Here is a 26,325-nt window from a genome sequence, read left to right as displayed (position 1 = left end):
TACTTCTTTCTATTTGACAACATTAATTTGCCATCTGTCAGCTCAGTTACATAGTTTACTTGCTGCTTGCTTGGCGTTCACCTCCCCCTTTTTTGTTGTCAGCTGTTTTTAATAGTTGGGCCTCCTTGAGTGGGCCATTTATGCAGATTTGAAACAGGAGAAATCCTAAAAACTGACCATATGGGAAGCCACTTTGTACTCCCCAGGTTGACATAGCCATGCACAGTCCTCCAACCCACCCCACACACCCTAGCACTTTAAAAGAAAGCACATTTTTTCATACCTCTGTAGCACCTTTCATCTGGGGGACTCCACAGCACCACACAACAAATACAAACAGCCCAAGTTTGCTTTCCCAGGCAGCTCTGCTGAAGTCAGCTGAATTGTACAAGACTTGCTGGCAGTTAAATCTAGCCCCAGAACTGTAACGAAACAAATGGAAGAGATTGTAAAAATAACACAAGAATGGCCAAGCAACTGCTAGCACTGTCCTCTGACACCGAGGGTATCCTATAGGGCCACATGTACTACATGCATGCATACTGATGGTATTTATCTCACACAGATGTCTGCAGTTATGAGCTGAAAATATTCCGTAATTGACTTCATCGGTCTTTTGTGAAAACTGTCTGATTTCCTCAACATGTCTCTTTTTTATCTATAAGCCTTAATTCCAGGAAAAATAACTGGGAGATGGTCAGGAGAACTGGAAGATGTTGTACTACCAAAACATTTTGTGTTCCGGAGACAAATGGACCCATCCAGTTCCCAACTTCCATTTCCCATCAGGAACCCAGTGCAGTGGTGGAATAAAAGCAGGCCCTCATCAGGAAAGCCCAATTTTTAAAAAAATTCTCCCCAAAACTCTGAAAATTTCAGAATAATCTGTCACTGCTAATACTTTATCATTACTACTGTTCATTCAGTATATGCTGTTTCTGAAAACCATTGTATAATATTTTTAGTGAACTTGCAAATACTTAAGCACATCTATAAAACTTCTGTTGTTAAAATTAATATATTCTGTCTTCCAAAATCCACTGCTGAGTGTAGTCCAGAAGTCAGTGACTTGGTCTTTGTGTGAAAAACCCCATTTCCTAGCTGAAGAAGCTGAGAAGGTAGAAACTGAACATGTTTCCTTTTCTTGGAAACATGTTCCCTTTTTTTTTTTTTTTAGCACAGGAGGCATTTACAGCAGCATCTCTAAGGCGTCTGGGACGGGGATTGAGCCTAGCTCTCAGATTGACCAGATTCCATCAGTAAGGGCATTTTATCCAGACCTCAAACACTTAACCATCCAAAGTAATCTCTGATGTTAAGTATTACACTTATAAAAGGAGATACATTAGCTTAAATAACTTAAAATTATAGTAATATATGTGAACATAGAGCAAAGACAATTCTACCCATTTTTTCCACATCATTTCTTGGCCAGTTGAAGAATTTTGGGATATTGGGAGGCACTGAAATGACAGGGTGAACTTTGCTCCTGAGCAGAAAGCCAGTGTAAAGGCTCATTACTGCTTAATTCATAGGGGAAACAGAGCTGTGCACTGCCAGTGCTCTGGCCAGGGGTTTCATTGCTCACCAGTGAAGGTGAGCACCCAGGCTGCGAAGCACTGTCCTTTGCTCTTCCTTCCCCACATGAACTGTGCATGGGGAAGCATACTTAAAAGGGTTTTCATCCTCAGGAGTAGCCAAATTACCTGCAGAGTGAATTAAGTGTTTCACAGCAATGCGAAAATCCACCAGTTAGTTGGGCTAACTATAAAGCCCCATAAAGGGCTTGCTCTGTTCTCACAACTGCACAGGGAGGGCAGGAGGATGCAAAAGGCTGCTGTTCTGGGTGATCTGCCCTCCTTCCAGCCTCTTTGCTAAGCGTGGCCCAGCGCAAAGGTTCTACAACGTCAGCAGAAGGTGTCTGAACTCAGACTGCACATTACTTGGATTAGAACTGAATACGATTTCCCTGGGTTTGATCCTCACACTAGGAGGAAAAGAAGCCACTGTTGGGGCAGCTCCTTTTTTAAGGAATCCAGAAGACAGCTGCTGGTGATGGGGACACAAGGGTGATCCCTCTTGGGACAAGCTGGTCAGTAAGCTCAACGCAGGCAAGAAGCCAGGCATGCAAGCTAAGAACACTTTCTATCATAATTATGATGTCCAGAAAAGACAGAAATGACTTCCCAGCTCTCATAGCTCAAGAACCCTAACCCTGGTATAACCAGACCCGAGACGATCACCCCAGTGAAGGGAAGTCCGACTGCGAGACAGAGCCAAGCAAATACCTCCAGCACTGCTCCCCCGATGGGAGCGTGGCCAGATGTGTGCCTGCCTCTGGGGCTAGAGCCATCCTGTAATTTATAACAGTCTCTGTGCTGCTCTAATTTATGCTGGGGGCCAATGCACAGCTCGCTTCAGACAGAGTTCAAAGACTGCCTGGACACCAGCAGCCCCAAGCTGCTCTGCACGTGGTCTGTCCGCAGCCTGCACCCTGCTCAGCAGCTGCCGTGGTCCTGTGGTGAGATTCACCCTCAAACCCAGAGCTGAGCTACCTCATACCAACAGGGCTGCTGTCAAGCTGGCTACTCTACGAGGCTACCGAGTGGTCCCTTCGAACTTTTCGAGGTCCCCAGAGAAGTACTGTTTTGCTTCACTTGTCTGTAATGTACAGCCCAGTTGTGCAAAACTGTAATCCCACAGAGATATCCGAACATGCTTTTTGCTTGACAGGGCTCTTTCCATCGGTGTGCAGCAAAGAAACTTAACTTAAGCTTGGTAGCTAAGGCAGCATTTCATAATTTCAAAACATACTCACCACTCCACACATTTCCAGCGTGGGTTGGATCCGGATATCCAAATATTTTGTATTATCTTTTGGGGCTGTAAGTTTGGCTCCACTGCCTTGTATAGGAAACATGCTGGTATAGATGACAGAAGCTATAAAGGTAAAATAAATCCATCAACGCTTTGACCAAAACAACAATAGTGGAAAAAAAAAGAACACCAACATGATGCTGTTGGCAAAACTTGGCAAAAAAAAATCAGTTTAAGACAACTGAGCCATTTATATTTACAATGAGGGCTGACGGCTTTTGGGACACAGAGTCTTCAAAGAGACTGGATTTGTTTTAGAAGCTCATTCATTTGCACGGGGATCAGTGAACCAGCCAGTCCTCCTCCTCTCTGGGAAGACTCATTAGCTACAGGGAAACTCAGTGTGAACGGGAGGTGTGTGTGGGGTATGGGTAATTACATAGGCACCTTAGAAATAAATCATGATCCTACTGTTGATATGATTGGAAACCTGGAACTGATCCTCATTTTAGCCTGGGAGAAGTTCTTCAGCAACACTCTATAAACTACAAAGAAAAGAAAAGGAAATTGACTTTAAAAACAACATTTTAATAATGCTAAGGTGTTGACAAAAATCTCAGCAAGCAAAGGAGCTCTGCACCGGGACGGGACCACTGCAGGGAAGTAGGCTACAGCATCTGCCTGCGGCATTGCTTGGGCCAGCTTTCTGTGAGCTCAGCGACTACAGCTGTTATCACGTGCCTGGAGAGGATGCTGTGGTGGAAAATGGACTACAGGAATATACGAGTATTGGTGATCACATTGACTATCCTCAAATGCTGCCCCGCAAGCAGGAGTGATGGTAGGAAGCGGGGAAGCCTCAGAGCCACGATGCACCGCAGCATCATGAGCCTCAAAATGGAAATTCAGAGCTGCTGTATTTCTGAACAGGGAATCCCAGATGGATGAGGGGTACGCGCTCCCGGAGCATGTGTGCCGTTAGGCCCACGTGCCTGAGATGGAAACTGGAGTGCAAACTGCAAATCTGTCTAGCACATCGACCTTGAGTCTGTAACATCCCAGCTGCACTAGCCTTGCGGTGCACGCACTGCACAGCCAAACGCATGCATGCTGCAATTATTTACCCTGGAAATATCTAACCCAGGCTCCTGGTCTCACTGTGCATCCCAAAATACACTCCGAGTCCTCTTTCTGGGTTTCAGACATCCAGACATCCTACAAAGATGTGATGCAGTGTCAGTGCTAACTGGGACACAGTGATGCTGGTGGAAAGGATGGAGATGTGAAACTCCTCCTGGTTACACCAGGAAAATTCAGAGCTGGGTGGTTCGGGATGCTCTTCAGAGAGCCTGCTTACACTAATTCAATGCACTATATTCAAATTCAAATAATTTTGACTACCTTTACGGCAAAGACTGTCTCCTACACTGAAGACATACAATGTCCCAGACAGCAGATCTGTAACCTTTACTGAAGCCAAGTTGACAGTAATGTAATAAAAATCATATTGATCCTGTGTGAGACTACGGTACAGAGTGCTCACACTGATGACGTGCTCTCTGCAGCAATGCATGCTGCTAGATCCAAAACCACGAGGGAAAGGCATTACAATCCTTAAGTGAAAAACTGTGTAATGCAATAAAATAAGCCACAGAAAAAATCACAAGAACACAGTGGCCCAGATTCTGCAATGATGCACCCTGCTACCTCTTGACTGGTTTTGATAAAATTATGCTGTTTCCAGTCAGCTGAGAGTCTTGCTCTGGTCTGTGGATTAAGCAAAGGTTTTAAAAAAGCACAGTAACCCCAGTCATTTACAAAGAGGTGCTGCAGAGCTGAACATGCTGAGCTGGGAGGCCGGGCAGTGACAGCTCCAGGTAGCCTCTTCACCATTTGTCATGTCAGTCATGCCTAAGTGGCTTAAAGGAATTAGTTTTCCATTTAATTTGGGAAATTTTCCCAGAAAGTCTTGAATCCTGAATACAAATAAGAGTTGCTTAGAATATACTTGACTGCACTTGGCTACCTTTCAGTTAGCCGAGTAACTCCTGCACAGATCAGCCCGGTTTACTAGTGCTGTGAGCACTCATCTGGATTTAGGCTCCACTTGTCGAGGAGCCAAACTGACTAGAGGTCTTTTGCGGGTATCTGCTAATTAGTATCACATTTCCTAAACCCAATCCATTTTCTTGGTGTCAGACTCTTTGAATGTTGGATAGCAGGTACTTACAAGAAGGTGTTGGTATTATTCCGAGAAGAAATCACTGCAGAGGCAACTCTCACAACTCCTTGCCTCTCGCCCAGGCAGGCTTCTGCCAGAGTGCCCTGCTGCACTCTGCAGCCCCCGCGCAGTTCAACGCACACAGGCAGCGCAGACCTTCCCACCAGCTGAAATGAGCCTTCAGGTCTCACGTGTAACAGCACAGATCATAACCTAGCAGGTAGGGTGATGTTTAAACCTAATTCCCATAGTCACTGGACATGCAGCCCATGACCATAAAGCAATTTATTAACTGCAAATACACCAGGCCGCTCAATGGACATATGCTATTGATAACAAATTATCTCATGTGGGTGACGAGCATGTAGGTGCTGCTGCAGCCTTTGTGGTTCATAGCTATACTGGTTTATGGCAAATAAATGCGCCGATCCCTTCAGGCTATTAAACATAGTCCATCACACTATCAGCATTCCACGTTTCCATGCCTGTATAGCCCAGGTAAGCCCAAAGGTGCCCCTGCCCACTCCTCTCCATCTGCAGCATAGCCAGCAGGTAGAGCAAAGGTGGGCATCACCCTCCGCCACCTCCCACCCCTCTTACACCCACAGCACCAGGGCCTGTGCTGTTTTCACCAGAGGGCCGGTTGTGAAGTTACACCTACATGTATTTTGGTCATGCCCTGCTATTTCAACCTGCCACAAGGGAACTCAAAATCTGAAATTAAGAATCATAAGGACCTCCCTGTCCTTAATGCACGCTGCTTTGCTGGGTCCCCTGCCCAGTGGGGTGCTGGCTGGGAGGCAGGCAGCAAACCCCGGCAATGCTCTCGTGCTCTGCTCCTTGCTGTCTGACTTCCCTCCACGCTTCTTCCTCTCAGCTTTCCTTTCCTTAAACACTTTGAAGTTTCTTTTGCATTGTGGTTGGTTTTCAGATGCACCATAAAAATCCGTGTACTGGGACTACTGTGGTTAAGACATGGGAATGCAAACATTGTGGAAATAACTTGGGTTTTGTTTTTCTTTTCCTTCCCCGTTTTTCCCTTCTATAAACTAACTTTTCCACTTCTTCAGTATGTTGGCACTTAGAACTTGTTTAGCCTGTTAATAGAAACAAGGACTGAAGGGGTCACATATACGGTCTGTTTTGAAAAAGGAGTGGAAGTCTGCTGCAAGCTCTCAGCCAGGGTTCGAGCAGGTAGCTGCTGGTGCAAGGCCCGTGCCCCTCAGCAGCCAGCTGCTGGAAATTCGGCGGCTGCGACTCGTGACCCTGCACCCCAGCTCCTGTCTCCCACCCTCTGCCCCAGCATCCTGCCCTCACTTGTCCCTCACCTCTCCATGGCTTTTTGCTGTCCCAGGGCCCTCTCCAGGGCCATCCCATGCCATCTCCATGGCCCAGCTTCAAGAAGACGACCTTTAGCTCCTGCCACTGGCCTCAGTCTTACTCTCCAGAGGCCTCACTGCTCTCTCCCTGCGTGGCTGGTGCATGCATGTTTGTGCCTCCTAGATGAGCAGTATGTTTTAAAGACCACATCACTACATGGGTCAAGGCATCACACAGTCACCACAGTGAGACACAAACCTCCCTCTCTTAAACTGAAGACTTCTGGTAGATTGAGCAAGCTCACTATGCTGGGTCCATGGTAGTAGGCATTCAAGAGCTGGAGCAGCGTGCTCTCTGCTCTTTAAAAGACAAAATACTTCAATGGCAGTAGCGTTTGGGTATCTTTCAGTGGTTCTTACAGGTCTGTCCTAGACCACATCACAGACCAATTTGCTCTTTAAAGAGCCTGTTGTTGGGATTAAAGAATAAACAGACAAAAAGTATTTTGTTAGAACTGCAGTTTTTCTCTCACTGACTTCCATTAGCGCATCTTTATCCCACCACACCCTGCCTTTATTTTCATATACCTTGAGTAATAAGGTGCTAATAGACCCATCCTACCACCTGGAGAACTAAGACACAGGGAGGCTGAAGAGGATCAGAAAGGCCCTGTAGGCGAGATGTGCTGCTATGCCAGCTCTTGGGCTGCCTGGCTTCTCCCAGAGACTCAGCCTGCTGCCTAGGAAATAGCCTTTTGGGAAAGTGGTACTTTGTTTTGTAGCTTTTTCAAAAAGAACACATTTACATAGTTTTTCAGAAAGGACTCAAGATGTGTTACCGTTAGAAAAGACAAATTAAAAAAATCTCACAGTTTTTACAGTCTTGACCTGTATCTCCTGAATGTTTTGGTCTTGGTGTACGGCATTGCTCCTCATTTTTTCACTCTTCATCAATCTTTCGGAGATGTCTGCATACAGCATGCTTCTAATGGGCTTTGGACACTGATGTCTGTTCCAAAACACTTCTAGAAAATACAATAACACAAGGGTGATTTGAGCTCCTAGTCTCTGGCCTATCTGCAAAGTGCCTGCTGAAGTGCTGTTGTAGGCAGATCATAATTAATAATTATTGTTATTTATAGTGGGGCCTGCAGAACAGAATTGAAAGTGTCATCAGATTTTACATCCAAAATATTGTCTAAGTTAGTGCTTTCTAATTCCCAGGCATTGCTGTGGGAAGATACAATTGCACATGTAAATACTTTCCCATGCCTCCTCACCATGTGCTTATTTTGCATGTGTAAAGCATATGGGAATGTACGTAGGGCCTCGTTGGAAATGTAGTGTGTGTGTAAATTGTTGCTTGTCTACATCTGTGTATCTAATTGCATGTGAAAATCACTACTTTAGTTGCATCAATGAAATACAACTTTTTGAAAATATAGCCTGCATGTGTTTCTCATTCATTTTAGTGAGGCACAGGATGATCCAGTTGAAAAACAGTAGCTAGGACCAGATGTTCTTCTGTTCCTCCAGCGTGAGAGAAGCAGCTCAGCCTTAAGAAACTCAGAGCTGCTCAGCTCAGGATGCTTGCTCTATCATGGGACAGAAAGCTCATCTGCTTCAGTGGCCTCCCTTTCCAAGGACTCAGACCTACTACCAAACAATTTAATGGGCAGAAATTCACTTTTGTTTCCAGTAATTTAGAATCAAGCACCAAGTTGTCCTCAAGTGCTGATGAGCAATGGGTAGAAATACTGTTGTGTGGTCATTTGGTGTGTTTTGAGCCAACCATGGGACACTCCTGGGTGTTGGCCATCTAAGACTGGCCATACAGCAGAGGTTTAATGTAATATATGATGGGAAGGGTAAGTCACCCAGCTTTGCCAAAACGTCATTTTTAAACTAAGTGCCTAATTTCTAAACAATTGCGTTTTAAAGATTTTAATAACTCCTTGAATTTTTCCAGAGCTCTGCTGCTGCTGTGGTCATATTTCCAAATTCAATGTACCTCTTACTCCTCCACTTAAAACATTCACTTTTCATTTAAACCTGCAGGAAAAACAAAATCTGGATTACTTTCAAATTATTGGCCAAACTCAAAGAGACATCCCAGCCCTTTATGGGGTGCAGATAAAAGAGCTTACAGTCCCTGCTCTGCCAGGAAAAACGTTCACTTTCTGTGAAAAACATTAAGAAATCAAATGAAGAGCTTATTAAAATTTTAGATGCAAGAATTTGCAAATTGGACAGCGATGCATACATATGTCAGACCCTTGAGATGAGATGGTGCCCGTCATAAACTGCTGCTGGATGCGTAAATAAGACTCACTGTTCTCTCCCACAACCGTCGTGTATTGAAGTAGGAGCTCGGGCTGAAAGCACTCTTTGTGAGGATCAGCTCCAAAGATTTATGTGGAAGAACCTTTTCTTTATTTACCAGCTTGCTGAATCTGACAAAGTATTTGATAGCTTTGAGCCTCCAGCCCGAGCACCTGGTTTGTAAGAGCTTTTGTCAGTGATTGTACCTGCTTTGCTATTTATTTTTCAGTACCCCAACCTGCAATTGCCCTCCTGTTGCCTTGACAAAGGACCTAAAATGAAAGCAACCCACTCCATACTCTTCCCTTCCATCTCTTCCAACAGCCTCAAAACTGCTGAAGATGGCTTTGATCCTTCAGGTGCTTTAATCTAGGACACGTGAACCTAATCCTCAACTTTCCAAAGAAATATTAGTTATTCTAATCGTTATTCTAAAGTATTAGTTATTCTTCTGAAGAGAGGTGTTTTAGTTGGCAGAGGTGTTCGCTAGACATTGCAGGTGTTGGAAGTGTAGTTGTACCCAAGGGAGTGATGACTATTAAAAACTGCTCCTTCTTACCCATCAGCTCTGTAAGGCTACTTGCATGACTAACTGTAGGCTGTATGGGGAAAACAAGAAGTCTCTATGCTTATCAACCTGATGGACCTTTATTGCTACTATTAATAAATGCTTAAGAAGCTTTGACTTGCAGAACCCACTCGAAGCTTGCAGAGTTAGCAGCTACAAAAAGCTTTTCACTTTTTACTAGTAAACTTGCTGCATTTGATCTGTAAATTCAGACACATCAACATCTTAATTTATAAATGCAAATATGTGAACAGGGCTGCTGCAAATAAGGGTGTGCATTACCCCAGGTTTGTATCCAAAGATGCTGCAGACATCTGCCAAGTTACACTCGGAGTTGGGTGAGAAAAGCAGTTTGCATTTTCTCCTTGATCACATAAAAACAGTAAGTGAACAGCTAGAGGATATTAAAAATAAATAAACATATTTGTAAGCCCTCCTAAATGCCCACATTAAATAGAGATCTGGGCTACAGTTTTGAACGATAGCTCATATTATTCATTGTCAAAGATAGGTGCATGGGTAAGAGTTTGTTTGACGGACGGAGAGACCACCTGTCTCGGAAAATGCTCTGCATGATGCCGCATGTTTTATTTTTCCTTTCTCCTAACCAGGTCATATCCAGTTTACTAATACATTCTGTTTCGAATACAACTTCCATAAAGTATTTGAAACGTCTGGAAACCTTATCTGCATTTCTGTGCATATATTTTTGCTCCTATATAGAATCTTATGTAGCACACAGACAGTGAGACTATGAGCAGGTAAGATACTAAAATGACTGAGTCAGACCAAAAGGGTTCTCAACTACTCCACGACCATATGATATACAGCCTAATACATCACAGATCATCTGTTTCACTCACACCTGCCTCATGAATTTGTAGGTATAGGCTCTTTTCAGCCCGCTTGGCCCTGTAGCATAACTGACTGCTCTCGGAGCTCCCGCAGACCCGCTGGAGCAAGCTGCTGGCGTCCTCATCTTGAACACCCTGACTTCATCAAGGCACGGTTCCCATCCTGCACAGTCCTGCTTGACAAGATGACCAAGGACAAGAGTATCGTCTTTGCTATCCTTCTGACACATTCCTCGAGGCTGTCCCACATCCTGAAGCCTGCAACCTGCGCCCTGCTTGCTGGGTTAGGAAGCAGAGTCCCAGCGAAGAGCCAGCTTGCACCACAGCTTTGCCCAGAGCAGTCCTGGTAAGACGTCTCCTTTAATAAAAGAGACCTGTTCAGGGACCTTGATGTATCCTCTGGTAACACAAAAAAGATCTCAAAGCACCTTTTAAACTCCAGGCAGAAATATTTTAGAGAGATGCCTGGTTAGGCTCTCTCATCACTCTTAACAGAAGAGTGGCACCTCGATCAAAAAGAAAGGAGTCTGGATGAAGGACAGCATCTGTAAGAGCATTCCCTGTCAAGTTTCCATGTTTCCACATCTTATCTGAGTGGAAAAGAGGCTTATTTTGCCACGTCTGTCTTTTCCCAGATATACATGGCAGTTCCCATTACCTAAAATCGTCTTTAAATGTCCTGGGAGATATTTCATCTACTGTGTCTGACTCAGCTCTAAGACAACATATATGATGAGAAAAAAAAAAACATCTTAAAATCAGATTTCTTTGGACATCCACCTGGCTGACTTTCCCTCTCTAGTGTTCGTAGTGATAGAGTGCAAACCTGCCGATGCCACGTGCTTCAAAACAGTTCATTAATTTATCTCAGAGTGATTTCCTAAGACTTAGCAGCCTTCAACCAAGCATCAAGTAAGCTCAGGCAGAATGGTGGTCGGAGTCTCCCTGCGCTCATTCAGAACATGTTATTGCTGGTGTGGGAAGCAAATACAGCCGACCAGTAATGTCTGCTTCCAAAGAAAACACTCACTTTACTGTATCTGGTGTTTTGAAATGTACAAAAATAAATTATTTATTATCATGACTTTTGGGCTGAACCTATTTATATGGGCTTGCATCTGTCTGATCTGAAGACTGAGTCACTGACTGACAGACACCCTGTTGGCTGGTCCAGTTACTTACATTATGTCCATACTGTTCCAACAGTTTAAATAAAAATAGCAAGCTTGAAACTTCTCCTCTGTTGGCATTTCTTCATAGGGACGGGGTGTTGCTTGAAGAAACATCAAATCACTCTTAAAAGAGGTCAGATCTGCAGGGTGAAATGGTAAAATTACTGGTGAGACTCACTGGCTGCACATTTCCAGCACAGCTTCAGACCCCTAAGCAGCTCTGCTAGATGCCAAAAGAATGGGCAAAGAGGTCTGGAGGACATGTGAACTGCTTCAGTGTGTCCCTCGAACTATCAGTCAATGAGAATTAAAAGTCTGCTGAAGCCCAAAGCTCGCAGCCCTTCTGCCACTGCCAGCCACTTCCAGCCAGGGCCAAATCCACGAGCAGCTTTTCCACAGAAACTAAATTTATTCCAATTTTTTCCTCCTGTTTCATCTAATCGTTACATCAGTAATGTTACTTGAAATAACCCAACACCCACACAGATCCTCAGGCGTGACGTAAAGAAAGGCTCCCCAGGGCCTGGATGGGCAGAGAGGGATCACATCCTGGGGGAAGAGGTGAAATGCTGGCCTTTCTCCTCACTTGCTGAATTAGGCAGCAGCAGGAGAGGACTGACAGTATATTTTTTGTCCCCCAAACAAGCAATAAGTTATGGCACAGCCTGCAGAGAGCATTCCCACTGGGCCTGTGCCCCAAAATGGCTTTTCTGGGGTATGCTGTAGCCATAAATGCAGCCAAATCCTACTAGTGCCTCAGCTAGGAGCGCGTAAACAAGAAGAGCCTGATATTCTGAAGGTCAGAGGCAATACTGCCTGCAGTGCAGGTATTACAGAGGTGTTTTCCAGCTTTCCATCTCACAGCCTCTTCCTGGAGACTTTAGTACAGATACTAATGATACCATGATAAGAAAGGGATGCCCTAGGGCTCTAGGCAGCCTTCTACCTCTCTCAGTGCTGTGAATGCTACAATTCCTTACCTGGCACATCCTACTGATACCTACTTTCCAATATCTTGAGAGCACGAAGAATTAACCACACTTATTAATGCTGTAATACAAAGCTGAGTGTCTATCACCCAGGAACAAAGAAAAAAAAAAAGAAAGAAAAAATCACAGTCATGCCTCACTAATGTTAATTTGAATTGTACAGTATTTTCATGTCAAACACTCTGATCAGGCCACAGTTTCGGGCAGAGAAAGATGCAGATCCTCCCCTGTAAGGTGTAGAGGCACTGATGTACTCACAGCTTCATCAAGCATAACTAGATGGCTCACAGCAAACACCGCAACTCGCCTTATGTCCAGGAGGAGCCCTTAGTTCAGTGAGTACACCCACCTGTGGGTTAGGTCTGTGTGCGATCTCACAGCTTTTTTCCCACCTGAAGGTGAAAATCATTTTTATGTAACAAAATTTTATGCAACAGGTGTCTAATCACAGTTTCTCACTTTATTTCACAGATTACTCTGTTTCGTAAAAGACGAAGCAATTCAGTACAGCCTGGACTGGTGTGGCCGAGGAGAACCGGCAGTGATGAGGAGGATCTCCTGCTTAACACACACACACCTTGGGGCAGTGGCCAACACCTAAGTGAAGTATAATATTCTCTACTTGCCGTGTGCTCGCAAGCATGGAAGACTATGAGTAGGATGTGTGTTTGTGGTCGAGGAGGTATGCAAGCTATGCTCTGTGTGGACGGAATACGCCTGGTGCTGAAAGCTGTGGGATGGAAGAATGAATGCAGTTGTATTGGGAGAAGGAGGAATGCTTACAGTATTTTGTGTCCTCAAATGTGGATTAGCTTGGACAGGGATGTAAGGTGGGAAAGACATATCCTGAACACCTGTTTCTACATCTGTATTTTTTTTCCCGATTTTGGAGGCAGCATGCCTTGCTTCACGCACCCTGTCCTCATTCTGCACTCGGGTCCTTTCCACTTCATGCAAAAACAGCTTCTCCTCCCATGAAAGTCGGTTGTGTTTCTAAGCGGGGCGCGGTGCCTGCCTGCACGTGGTATGGCAGGAGGACACGGCACACATCTGCCTGCCCACGTCCTGGGGAAGCCAGGAGGCAGAGAAGGTTTTCTGCTGGGACTGAGCCTCCTGTGCAGCAGGGAGCGCGCCCTGTGCCTGCAAACTTTCCTCCTGCGTGGTGTTCCCCACTGCTTTCCTTCCACAGCTCAAGCTGCCACTCAAGGAAGAGGGAATTTGGTCAAGCCAAGGTACTCAGGACAGACTCTGGGGAATGGGATTAAGGCGGCCACATTCTCAAAGTCCCGTGCAAAATGTGTGTGCCATGAGCTGGCGAACAGCGCTATTCTCGCTTTTGTCAGCAAAAGGAAGTTTAATTGATTTATCAAGAAACTAAGGCTAAAATATCTCTCCAGAGGCGATGGAGATACATGCACTTTCACTGACCTCTGAAAATACATGATTTATGGGAATACCCACTTATTTACCTAAATTCCCACAAACTGACCTGAAAAAATTAGCCCTTGATCTCAGATGGCAAGGGACTCCACAGAGGTAAACTCTGAAGGATTGAAAAGCAAAGCAGAATCTAAAGAAAACGTATTCTTTAAAACTAGAAATACATTGAAGGGATAGAAAATAATTTGTACTAAGTAGTGTAACAGAATATCGCTTGGCAATGCTGTCAGGCTGTGGATGGACAGAGAGTTAGGGCTTCGAGCTAGTTTGGTTTGGCTGTTGGTAATTAGGCACTTGAAAGGAAATTTGAAAACATAGTAATAAGAATTTCAACTCGGAAATGCTAAGATTCCACAGTCCTATAGCCACATCCCTGACCTGCCTTCACAGGGAACCTCCGCACGCACCCTTCTGCAGAACTGCTTGGCTTGATGAAGTCACACTGCTTCGGAAATTACATTTTTACAGGATGGCTACCACCCTCCTGCGCTATGCTGGGTGTCTGGTTGCCAGTGCTTTGGATCCCGGAAACATTAGGACTGCAGACTCAAAGACAAAGCCCTTTGTGAAAAGCACTATGATCTCTTAGAGCATTTCTACAAAGAAGACAGGATCTCGGCTCCCAGGATGTCCCACAAAATAATTTAATGTGTTAGGCTGCCCAGCGTGTAGTGTTTCTGGCTTGGAATGATGGGTTTTGTTCGTTGTGTTAGGTTTGAACCTGACATTCAGAAGGTGAAAATAAGATGCACTGGCCTGCTTATCAGCCCCCACAGCAAATGCTAGTTTTTAAGCTTTCTTTAAAAAAATGCTTGACGAAATTTAACCTTTTCCCTTGTATTCCCAGCACAGCCAGTTCTCCTGAAATCAGTCAACAAATATGAAGAGAAACAGCTACTTTGGATGTCAGATCCAAAATGCATGCTGCTTGACATGTAAAGAAACCATTGTGAAATTAGGGTGGGTCAACATCAGTTCTGATGTGCAATGCTTGAATTGATCTAGGATCTTGCATGGAGCTGGGAACTGAGGAAGTGGAAAGTAAAACCCCTGAAGTCATCAAAAATAGATCAAATCAGAACAAAACCTGTAAATTCATTTGTCCGGAGGATGAGAAGTTGGTTAGGTCATATTCCATGGTGGCTCTGAACCAGGACTGGATGTGCCGTCATGTCTCAGAGGTCTAATTTGAAGTTACTCTTTGATCTCCTCACGGTGTTTTATGTAAAGAAGCCATAGAGTCCATCCGGATCAGACCTTGAGAGCCTCAAGCCAGGTTTGGATCTGGACTCTGTGGGTTTGGCTCATTTCTAGGCTTAAGTGCGAATGCGTTTGGTGGTCTGATTCAAGTCTCCAGCAAACAGGTGAGTTGGCTTTGTTCAAAACCACTGCATAATTCTGTGTGATTGGCACCTTTCACTTAAAAGAAGCCTGAGCTGTGTTAGCCAGCAATGACTTAAATTGGCAAAGGCTTGGGGAGGTTTGTATAGCAGTTGGCTCTGTTCAAGGCTTATATTCTCTGATTTTCGTGAACCCGAACCCACACTGGAATAGGGAGCAAGAGAATAAACTCCCTACCAAGCATCCGACACTAAGAACAATGCCATTCTTCTTAAACAAACAAAAATCGATCTTAATGTGATAATCTTACAACAACCAATTATTTCAATGAACAAATGACACCAAGACAAGAAGTATCCTGGAGTCAGAGGCATGAACTTTTAGCTGTTAGGTCAACGGTAACATATCTTGTTTGAACAAGCCTGACAAAGATCTGCTGAGCAATATCCATTGGGGCCAACAGCGCTTGGCTGTCTGCACTGTGGTGGAGAGATAGACTTGGATAACAGTGTCACTCACTCCTCTGCTGACACCGGCCAAGCATAATGAAGCGTGGCCAAAGCCTTCTTCGGCCTGATGGCAAGAGTGAAATGCTGAAAAGACCTAAAAATGGCTGATACGGATGAATTAGAATGAAATGGTTGCCGTAACGATGATCTGAGACAGCACGTCCAGCGCTAAAGCCAACACGACCCCGTTCCAACCCCCTCCTTCCTCTCCAATGGCCTACATGCTGCATTTTCCTGTATGCTGCAAAAACTCAGGGAAGTACATCCAGCCCACAGCGGTGTCAAGGGATGTCTGCACCGCAGACTACAGCATAACACAGAGGTATCTGGATTAGCTGCAAAAGAGCTAATGTGAGTGCCTCTGGCCATGTAACTGCAGCCTCAGGATTTGCTTTGCATAACTGGTTCCTATTGTTGTTATTTATTACTGGTAACAGCAGTAGCACTGTAACAGACTCAAGGTAGACACTAAGACCAGGGACCTGCTGACATAAACACAGTATACACTTGCCCCCAAAACTTCTGCAGTAAGATCAGACACAGCAGGTGGAGATGGAGAGACAAAGAGGCTGGGCACAAAGAAACCAATGGAAGAGTTAAGTTAACTAAGTTAGTTCTCTTAGGAAATGCATGTTGCTATTAAATGCTAATATTAGCCAAAAATGAAGATAAAAGGCAGAAAAGAAAATTACTTTTTTTTTTTTCCCTGTTTTGAGGGAGAGTTTTTCCTGGCTCTGATCTGAAAATGGAGAATGAAGGTTTCACTGGATGCATGAACCTAAACTATGAAGAGGTGTTTTCCTGTGCTTAAAACCCAGCTTCAGCTTTTCAGGAGCAATTGCTATTTCAGTTGTCTCACAAACCTGACCCAGAGTGTATGACTTCTTGGCAGTAAAAGAGAGACCCAGGATATCACTTAGAACATCCAAATCCATTTTCAGAGAAAGATCAGATCACCAGGTCAGCATCGAATCTCTGGGAGTAGACTCTCTTCTGGGCTGTATTCTTCCTGCAAACCCACTAACAACAAATCTGTGCAAGGCAACAAATCATATTGTCCCCAGAAAGCTCTGTGTTGAACTGGGAAGTACAGATTCAGCCCTGGGAACATCTGGTTCACCCACAGACCAGCAGGTATCTTTTAAACCAGTTAAGAACATCACCTTCTCCATCATTAGAAAGAGATCAAAAAAAAGCAACAGAGTTTTTATTTTTTTTTGAGCTAATTGAGAAAATGTCACGCTATAACCGCCAGGGCCCAGCACAAGGGGGATGCAATGGCTAAGGATGACTCCTAGATTTAACTAAAGAAAAGGGATGCTGTGTGGCACAGCTCAATGATGGTAACATACTAGTGCAGATTAACACACTTCGCAGTTCCTAGGTATTGGTTTGGCACCATGAATGACCCAAGAAAGAAATCTTAGTGTGTTGTGCATGTGGAATGTATTCAGAAGCCAAAGGGAGCCACAAAAAATAGTCTGATACATCTCTATTTGTAACACTAGCTGATGGCAGTTTCCAGTCCTCTTTCTCCAAAGCATCTTAGAAAATAGCTTTTAAATTCATCAGATCTTGGACATGCAGCATGGGTAACGTTCCAGCAAGTAGCCGTTTATTTTATAAGGGGATTTAAATATTGTAAAACCGAATAAAATGCAGGTGTTTGCATTACAGACAAGCAAGCCTTGCCTAAACTCTACAAAGATGTGACTTCCAGATTAAAAGGGCTTTGCACACTTTGTGCTGCCTCAGTGGGGGGGGGTGGATTTTTGGATCAGGTAGTGCAGCACCTTCCTTGGGATGATGAGCTCCCCGATTCCAATCTCTGCTCTGTGCACGTCAGGGAAACGCATACAGCAGGACAGATGGCGGCCATATTTACATCTGCACAGTTCTGTAAACTTTGAAATTTGGCTGAGGGAGTGCAGCAGCCAGATTCCCCAAACCTGAACAATTGCCATCTAGTGTCTGCAGCTGCCATATATTCTGATAAGGATGGACTGCAATGCTGGAAACCCAATATTAATGCTACTATTCAGAAGACCCAGCTCAGGCTGCTGTCAAGGGATTAACCAACACAGGAGCACAAAAACACATGAAAAATAGATCCACTGGTTTTCACAATGGATTTTGGTAGCAAGGAAAGAATTACAGCTGCCTCTTGGAAAGCTCCTCCAATGACCAAACCCAAACCTTCTGGCCCATACACAATCAACCTCCTCAAGAAGAGCGAGTATGTGGAAAACTTTACAACAAGGTTTAATGATGGTGAAACTCTACTGCTATCAGTACTTTACTCCTGATTTACACCGGTAAAAGTGAACAGATAGCCAAGGTAATACTAGTTAATTATTAAATATATAATCAGTGTAACCATGCCCTCTAGAGGACTAAGCTTACCTTCATAGAGTCAAAACCAGCCCTTGGGTCTCTACGCTCTTAAAATGTGGGGGAAATGCACTTTGGAGGTTCTCACTTTCCTTCCCCACCTGAATCTAGATGTGAATCACCACTTCCTCACTGGCACCACAACCTACAGTGGGTTGAACCAACCCCCCCAAATGGCACCGATGGCTGGGTTTTAAGGTTTGTACCCACTGGTGCCACTGCCAAACAGCTCATTGAGCTAATCCCCACCCAGACACTGAAGGACTGATCTGAGGTCCTACTCTGTACAAAACGGGAGGTCGCTTCCATAGATGTTTGACAGTTTTGCAAAGCTTGACCCAAATGAAAATGTTAGGTGTTAAAAAACAGCATTCATTTTCTTACCTTGTGCTTTCCACATCTTCCTTCCTTTCCTTTTTTCTGCATTTGCTGGCAACTTCCCCAACTTTGCTTGGTCAGTGCGGTTTACATTCCCCGTTGGCCTGAGCTGCAAAAATGAGAGTGAAATCAATCTATGTGCAGTTTGTTGGCCGTGGCTGGGATCACCCGAGTCTGCCAGGATGCTGGCAGCTGTGGCAGCTGCTAGCTGCACTCCTGGGTACTTGGTGCAGGCGGTGAAACCATCCGGAAGGAGCGGATAAATGCTCATGGAGCTGGGCTGTCTTGAGCCTGTACACCTATGCTGAGAAAGAAAATCCAGTAATGAACAGGGAAAGGGTCAAAGCTATGAGCTAAAAGGTGGAAACAAAAGGAAATTCTCCCTTACCTGCTTCAGTAGGTTTTTGCTGGTCCAGCTGCTCCACGGGGAACTCCAGATACTCCTTTAAAAGTCCTGCGCACCAGCCTGGGGACACTGGTCTGGGGTGGTGGCCTCCTTCCAAGCTCCTGACGGACAAGTCCACAAAAGGTAGGACACCCCATTGCTTTCAGTATTTTGACATCTTTTTCCCAGCATCTTAGCTTGTGTCTCAAAATGAGACTGTTCTCCCAGTAAGAGAAGCATACACAAAGCACAGCGATATTCTAGTAGCTCTGGTGAGTAAACTCAAAATAGCTAGGATGTGGGATTTTCAGAGCCCGTATCATTAGCTTTGCTTTTTCATTGAAGCTGCTGGGATGTTACACACTGAAGGTAATACAGCTGTCAGATGTTGGTTTTGAAATACACACCATGGATATTTTCATTTGATTTTTTTGTTGTTTGTTTTGATTTTTTACTCCCACTTTCCTCTGTTTACTTTTCCCCTTTTCTCCCAGTATAAGAATACGTGTTTTTTCCCTTGGTTAATTCCACTCTGCTGACCTGGTTTCTTGCCTCCCTTTGGAAGCATTTGGGTGTCTCAGGAAGGGAGAGGATGAATCAGTGAACACGCAGCAGATCTGGGAATACCCCGACAGCCTGTGGGGAGCAGAGGATTGCAGAGCCTTCGGAAACTGCTCAGCAGTCAGGGGTGCTAACGTTTTCCTTTTCTCCTTAAATTCTCATTAGCAGACAGTATGGCTGCTTTGAGCTGACGCTGCCCTTGCTCTTAGATCAGAAAGACCTTTGTGGCGAGTTTAGAAGACAAAACTCTATATATTTTAGTGGCAAACAAAAATACATAACTTAGTGCAAATTCTCCAGCAGAAGGAAGGTTCTGGCCTATCAGAAATGGAAGGATTATTTGTTGGGAAGGCTGCACTAGCCCTAACAGATTGCTAAGCACAGAGGCTCTCAGGTTGTATTTCACTCGCAGGAACACCAAGTGCCTCCCTGTAGGATTGTGTCTCCGTAGCTCAGGGCTTGTTCCCAGTCTACCGGAGATGCTCCATCTGCTTCACTAGCGATAACCACACCTAGGAAACAGGCAGAGATTTATCGAGAGTTCAGTAACAGAACAACAGGCCACCTCTGTCATGTAAATTACTTAATACGACATTGAAAATTTGACACAGAAGTATTGGATAAATGTAGAGCAATGCAACGTGACGATCTAACCACTGAATTTTTAAACTAAAATTCAGACGTGACCTTTAAGCATTCTCCCTACCAAAAGTCTGGAGCAGTATTCTGTTGGACTTGTTATTCTTCCTTTTAAAATATCGTCTAGAAAATAGAGTGAACAAACTGCAATTTAGCAAAAACCGTTCCCCCGGCATTAAGCGTCCTGCATCTTGGCCCTGGGGCAGGGATGCACATCATTTTAAGCATTTTGAGTCATCCCATTGATTTCAGCCAGATTACTCATATGATCAGTGTAAGCACAGCCCGAAGTACCATGTGGGATCAGCCTTTCTTATTTCCGAGAAAAAAGAAGAGATGGTTCCTCCTCAGATTTACCAAAGCTCCCTCCATTAAAACAATGGCACGTGCCTGTACCTCAAGCATTTGAAAACTGGCTCATGAAAATGCATGTAGACTTATTGCAAACAAGTCATTTTTTTCACCTAGAATCAGCTGAATCTGAATCAAATGAATGGGTGTGTTGAAATGAAGATGGAAAAACAAGAGTGAGTTGCGTAAACTGATAATACTACCATTAGGATTGAGTAACATGTCAGACCTTTTTACAAAAGTGGCAAATATTTTTCGAATTCTGGATGTTTGATACAGTTACAAGGAAAGACATTCTGGTTTATAGCACAACTAAATCACATCATAAATGAAATTTAAAGGTAGTTAACAAAATAATCTTTATGTCAAATGGGTGAAATGTGGGTTTGCCATTTGAAAATGTCATTCTTTGGTTTTGTAGTGTCCCTTAAAGGCTAATCTAAAAGAAAATTAAATTAATCTCATGCTCACCACCTTTAAATTGCAGAAGTGAAAACCTTTCAGGACTTGCCAATTACTAAGGAAACTTCATAGCTGGATTATTCCCAAATTGCACACCCTTTATTTTAACCACTAAAGGCAAACACATGGTTTTGATGGGTCGTAAAAGAACAGGTTGCTTTTTCAGTACTGAAAGAAGCTGTAATTACTTCCCTTGTTCAGTGACTTCCTGATTTACTTAGGTTGTTATGAGTGATACTATTCTGCTAAGGTAATTGGAGCTGCCTTAGTGAAGCTGATGACCTGAGGGAATGACCAGTGGCTTTTGAGTCTAGGTGTCTTGCACCTAATAAGTAGACTCCTGTTTCCCAGGAAAAGAGGACACTAAAACTTCCTTAAGTGCTCAGCATGTGTACTTTAAAGGCTTAAGTTTCACAGCCCAAGCAAATTATAACTCTGCATGATATTCAGAAAGCCACCTAAGTCAGTTCCAGATACAGATAAAATAGAGGTATTTTCTACAGACAAATGTAGGAAATACATCATCCAAGGAAGGTGAGCTTCAGATAGTTCTCTGAACAGTCAAATGCCAAAATACTAACACAAGGAGGTAACCAACAGTTCCTGAAATCAATTCTTGTCTACAATATAATATATAATAAAATATGGTAGCAACATGTTGCAGTGGGTTATGTTCTTCTATGAATTAACTATTTAAGAGTTAACTATTAAATTAAAAAAAAAATAAAAACTAACTCTATGAATTAACTATTTAAGAGTTACAAATGAGACCACAGAAGTTTTCAAGGGCTAGCACTGCCTTAAGGAGGGCACCAATTCTGAACCAGCCTTAGAGAAGACAGAGAAAGCTGCATGAAGTCAGGCACTTGAGGTGACTAGCCACCCCCTAAACAAACGAGACAGGCAGACATCCAATTTCTTAGCAGTGTTCCCCAGAAAAGGCATTTTTCTCAGCTTGCAAAGGGAGTGTCTAGGCTTAGCTGTAACTCCTTTGATTTTTTGCACATTTTTTCAGACATGTCTTATATTACCTTTCTATTCAGAAGTACAAACTTTGACTTGCTGCACATTGTCTGAAGGTGAGATACATGATTTAAATCTGTGGTTCTTGATTCAAAGATCCAAGATGTTTTGAAACTAGTGCTGGCTTGGCTCATTGTGCAATAGGCTAGTTGCAGAGTGGCTCCAAGTAAACTGATGGGAGGAGGTTAAATCAGAAAACTCTGAGCACAGAAGTCCTGTATCATGAATCATACAAAGCTTTTCTCTTCATGTCCCCTGTACAGTCTGGTGGATCCATCCAACGTATGCAATCTTGCAAGGGGTGTGGACATATAGAGGAGTTTCAGTGAGATAAACACAATTTATACCATTGTGTAAACGGAATTTACAGATCTTTATAGCTGTCTGTTACTCCAAGAACAAAAGCTGATGTACTTTTACTCCAGGGTAAAAGCATGCATGGGCAAATATTGAGGAGTAGCTGAGATGCTGACGGTTAACACCGAAGTTAATCTCATGGTGACTAAGCCATGTCCACAGATTCACAGTCTCTGCTAGAAGATAACGGATAAAGATGTGCAAAGACAGCCCAAACCTAGGTCTCTAACACACTCACCAGCGATAGACTGATGTCAAAACTCTGACCAGTAAAGAGTTCGGCTATGTCACTTCTTTCAAGTGGCAAGAATACGCTAACACTTAAAACTCCCCAAATCATACAGCATCTTAATTTCAAAAGTTATTGCAAGGGACATCTTGCCCCTTAATGCAAGAGTCTGCAGACAAGCGCATTTACAGCTAAGATTCTTCAGCACCTGCAAGCACCAACAGAAAGTCTGACATACGGTATCCAGATGTCCTGCACGGCTGGAAAAGGCATAGAAAGCTCAGCATCCTACAGCAGTCGCCATGGAGGGTGCTCCTTAGAGAGGCAGGTGGCCAGTTAATCTCTGCGAAGGCTCACTCCCCCATCTTCTCTTTCCTAAAGTTCAACTGAAAACCTATTTGAAGTATTAGAAAACCTGGCCACTTACGTAATGTTTCTTAACAGTATAAGCCTTCCTTGTGAAAAAGAACCAAATTACATTTCCAGTGGCTGGTATACAAATTGGACGCCACAGTAGCATTATGCAGCCTTTTACCTGAACCCCAGACCAAAATTAACGATTGAGGCGAGGTCTCATAATATAGGGAGTTGCAGGAGTCTTAGTTAACCTCATCAACTGAATAACATCATCATCAAGGACTTAAAGATGACCTGAAGAACAAATTATTTAAACACAGAATAGATTCGGAAACAGGGGAAACAGAGCTACTACTGATGGTATTGAAATAACATTTATGGAAGGTGGGAGTTAGAGCCAGAAACCTGAGCCTGAGCTTGGGAGGGCACACGTGCCTCCGAACACACGCAGTTGAATGGAAGGGAAATCTAGAAAAGTGATAATGCAGAGACAGGTAATAAATTATAGCTTGCAATGCTGTATGTCAGGAAAAAGAATCCTATCTATCAGTTGGAACAGACACTATTTCCTTCTGGCACCAAGTAAAAAGGCACGTCCAACACACCGTGCTGTGTTGCTCCGGACAGCCAGCACGGCCAGGAGCAGGACAACACCCAAAACCCAGTGTGAGCCAACAAGTGGGAGGTCAGTCCGTAGAGACAAGATGCCACCTGTTTTCTCGAGTGTTTTAAAACCAGCGATCTTCAACATCTCATGCAAGTCAGGCTCCCAGAGCATATTCTCATCAAGGCTCCCAGCCTGGCCGAGTTTCCCCTTCTCCCATGTCAATAGCTTCCTGAAACAGCAATTTCAGAACAGAATCTGCTGAGGACAGAAACATCAACCACATGTGAGTATTCTGAGATACCCACACTTTGTCACTGTGTCCTCTTCCCTTTTCCAAACCTCCCCAAATGAAAAGGCAATGACCTGCAGAATCCCTTGGGAGTTCACAAGTGAGGGAATGGATGCTCTCTGCTTCCCTGCCCATCTCCCCTCCAAAATGATCTGACATGCCCAGAAAGATGGGAGATGATGACTTAATGGCTTTGTTTACTCTTTTCCAATATGTCATAACAGGCAAGGAGATAACATTTGTTGAAAAGTAGATCTGTCGTAAAAATAAGCAACCAAAAGTACAAGTAAAACAGAACAGTCTTTACATCTTAACTTTCCAGATGTAGGTTTCTGAGTTCCCAGTTGGGTTGTTATTATTATTATTACTACTATTACTGTAATAATAGGATTCCCAGTCATGGAGCAGAACCAGCACACATATAGAGAAGTAAGAATGGAGACAAGAGGTGAGCAGAGCCAGCCGGGGGAGGAGACTTTGCTTGGCCTGCTTTCCTCTATGTGCTGAGCACTCATAACCACCGCGTCCACTGGGGAGGCTCAGCAGGGCAGGAACACTTCTGAGAGACCTCACCTAACAAACGGGGCTCCAAATCCTCTTCTACTCCAAGATTATGAAAGAATCAGCCATGGTAGTTAGAAAGGAGGAGGAGGAGGTTCAGGAGAAGTCTCAAACTTCTTTAAGTTAAGCCCGTCCCTCGACTGCTGGACCTTCAAAGATGGGTTGAAACTGCACAGACTGGAACCAGGCTCAGCTCCAACTTTGCCCCAAACCCTGGGTCAGTTTGAATTTAGGGATGTGGCCTTCATTGGTGAAGGAGAGGAGGGTGAGCTGCAAATTTTGAATCCAAATTCAACCTTTTCCGAACTTATGCAAGAATGCTCAGACCCATCTCTATTTGTCTTGGGTAGGGGAGTTGCTGTGATGCTATCTGCAGTGGAACTTTCCATTAGCAACAACATGAGAGACAAAGAGCTCATGCTTTGACCTTTATAAAACTATTCCTTAACAAAATTTACTCAAGTAAAGAATCCACAATCCTCTTTGGTTTTACTCATTTAATTGATATGGGCATAAAATATTTTGCGTTGTTTTAATAATAGTTTGGTTTTCTGCTATTTAAAAAAAAAAAGTTCATTTCTCCGAACATATTTTTAGCAAAAATATTTTGCTTGAACTTTTTTCCTCTGCCTTCAAAGGCTGCTGCACAGTTCTGGGGTGCTAAATACTAAACTCACATTCTACCACTCCATCTCCTCCCATTTGGATGGTAATCACAGGATCTTGATGCCAAACTCTGGAAGATATTTTTTCCAGCAGCAGCATCTGGCTTCTTGGCAGACCCCGCGAGCAGTTGTGTTGGCAGCGGTGGGAGCTGCTTGAGTCTGTCATGTGTTTAGGCTGCTGCAGAGCTGTATGAACCGCCTCGCTGCCTTAGACAGTATGTTCTCTCGACTTCCATTTAATTTTGATAAATTTGTGCTTTCTGTTGTCCCCCTGCTAATGCAACTCTGTAGATCCCGAAAGGAGCTATGAATAGTTTCTCTAACTGAGAATCGTGAGGGAGGTTTGTGGAGGACTTTTCAGCCCAGCAGACCCCAGCTCCTGCCCTGCAGCTGAGCGTTGCTCTGCAGCCTCCGCAGCGGGATCGTTTTGCACGCCGCCGAGCAGCAGCCACCTCGAGAAGGGATGGCGCGAGGCGCTGGACTCGCCGGAGACCTGCGGGGTTCAGGCTCCTGCCACATGCCAGGAACACTCTGACTAATACTCGTCACGAAAAGTCTCCAGCCTGCAAACTGAGTCACGCAACTCTGCAGAGAAGCCCCTTTCTGCTCCCCTGAGTACCTTAGGCTTTGGGTCCTGGGGAGGGCACACCAGGAGGGATGTTCTGCTCCGGCTTCACAGGCTGGCAGTGCAACGGCTTGGAACTTCATTTCCCCTAGGGCCAGGCTAAATGAAGACAGAAAAGAACAGATTTATTTCCTACAATGCAAGTATTTAAACTTAATGCCTGGTTCTGGAGAAAGATATATGCAAAAAAAGAAAGCTTTGCTTAGCTATATAGTCCCTCGTTAAGCTTGAATTTCTCTCTGTTTCATCCACTGAAAAACCCACCAGGGTGCTCATACAGCTCCCCTGGCCATGGCTCAGTACAAGACTTTGCCCTCCTCTTCCCACTGCTGGAAATCACTGTTTCAGGAGACATGTTTCTTTGATAGGCACTTTTCTTCCTGAGGCACCACTTGGACTCAAAATCTCCCCCAGCATATTGCTGTGATTCAGAAGATCAGTATTTCTCAGTTAATGCATTTCAACACATATTCCAGAAGATTACCAGCCTTCCTTGCTTACCTCCAGAAATGTAGATGTCTCAGGTAAGATCCTGGCCATGACAACAAACAGAGATTGCTAAAGATGTCCCAAGGAGGAGAAAGAAGGCTGTCCTGGGCTGCAAGGGTGGGGGGTCAGGCCTCAGCCCCCACCTCCCCATTTCCTGACACTCGCAGTCATAGAATCATAGAATCATAGAATATCCTGAGTTGGAAGGGACCCTTAAGGATCATCAAGTCCAACTCTTGATACCGCACAGGTCTACCATCTACCATCTGTCCATCCAAAGCTACAAACTGATAAGCCTCATTTTATCTGAAAATAAGGAAATAACAACGTGTGGGGTTCGTTATGCCAGCTCTTGGCTAAGACTATAGCAGGATCTCTGAGAATCCCCAAGGATCTCTGAGGAT

The 26,325-nt window shown here is 44.2% G+C and overlaps 1 protein-coding gene across 3 annotated transcripts in view; it reads right to left on the bottom strand.

Annotated features, from left to right (window-relative positions):
* Nucleotides 1-26,084, bottom strand: part of LOC308177958 (uncharacterized protein) — a 41,184-nt gene extending 15,100 nt beyond the window's left edge. Inside the window, exons 1-9 of one of the 3 annotated variants that reach the window (XR_013939517.1) lie at nucleotides 25,934-26,084; nucleotides 25,427-25,531; nucleotides 18,710-19,779; nucleotides 18,328-18,430; nucleotides 11,284-11,413; nucleotides 7,246-7,382; nucleotides 3,265-3,362; nucleotides 2,819-2,940; nucleotides 284-422 (exon numbers count right to left, since the gene is read on the bottom strand). Coding sequence is in view for 1 of the 3 variants with exons in the window: in XM_080555876.1 (XP_080412002.1) it covers nucleotides 2,819-2,940; nucleotides 3,289-3,362; nucleotides 6,367-6,415 (245 nt within the window). In the remaining 2 variants the exon portion in view is untranslated. Of the gene's footprint in view, nucleotides 1-283; nucleotides 423-2,818; nucleotides 2,941-3,264; nucleotides 7,218-7,245; nucleotides 7,383-11,283; nucleotides 11,414-18,327; nucleotides 18,431-18,709; nucleotides 19,780-25,426; nucleotides 25,532-25,933 lie in introns of those variants that run through there. The other 2 variants (XR_013939518.1, XM_080555876.1) reach the window with 2 other exon arrangements.
* Nucleotides 26,085-26,325: the final 241 nt, after the last annotated feature.

The sequence above is a fragment of the Anser brachyrhynchus genome (assembly GCF_964034855.1).
Source record: "Anser brachyrhynchus genome assembly, chromosome: 14".
In the NCBI taxonomy this organism is placed as follows: domain Eukaryota; kingdom Metazoa; phylum Chordata; class Aves; order Anseriformes; family Anatidae; genus Anser; species Anser brachyrhynchus.
This window is presented reverse-complemented; position numbering and strand designations above follow the sequence as displayed.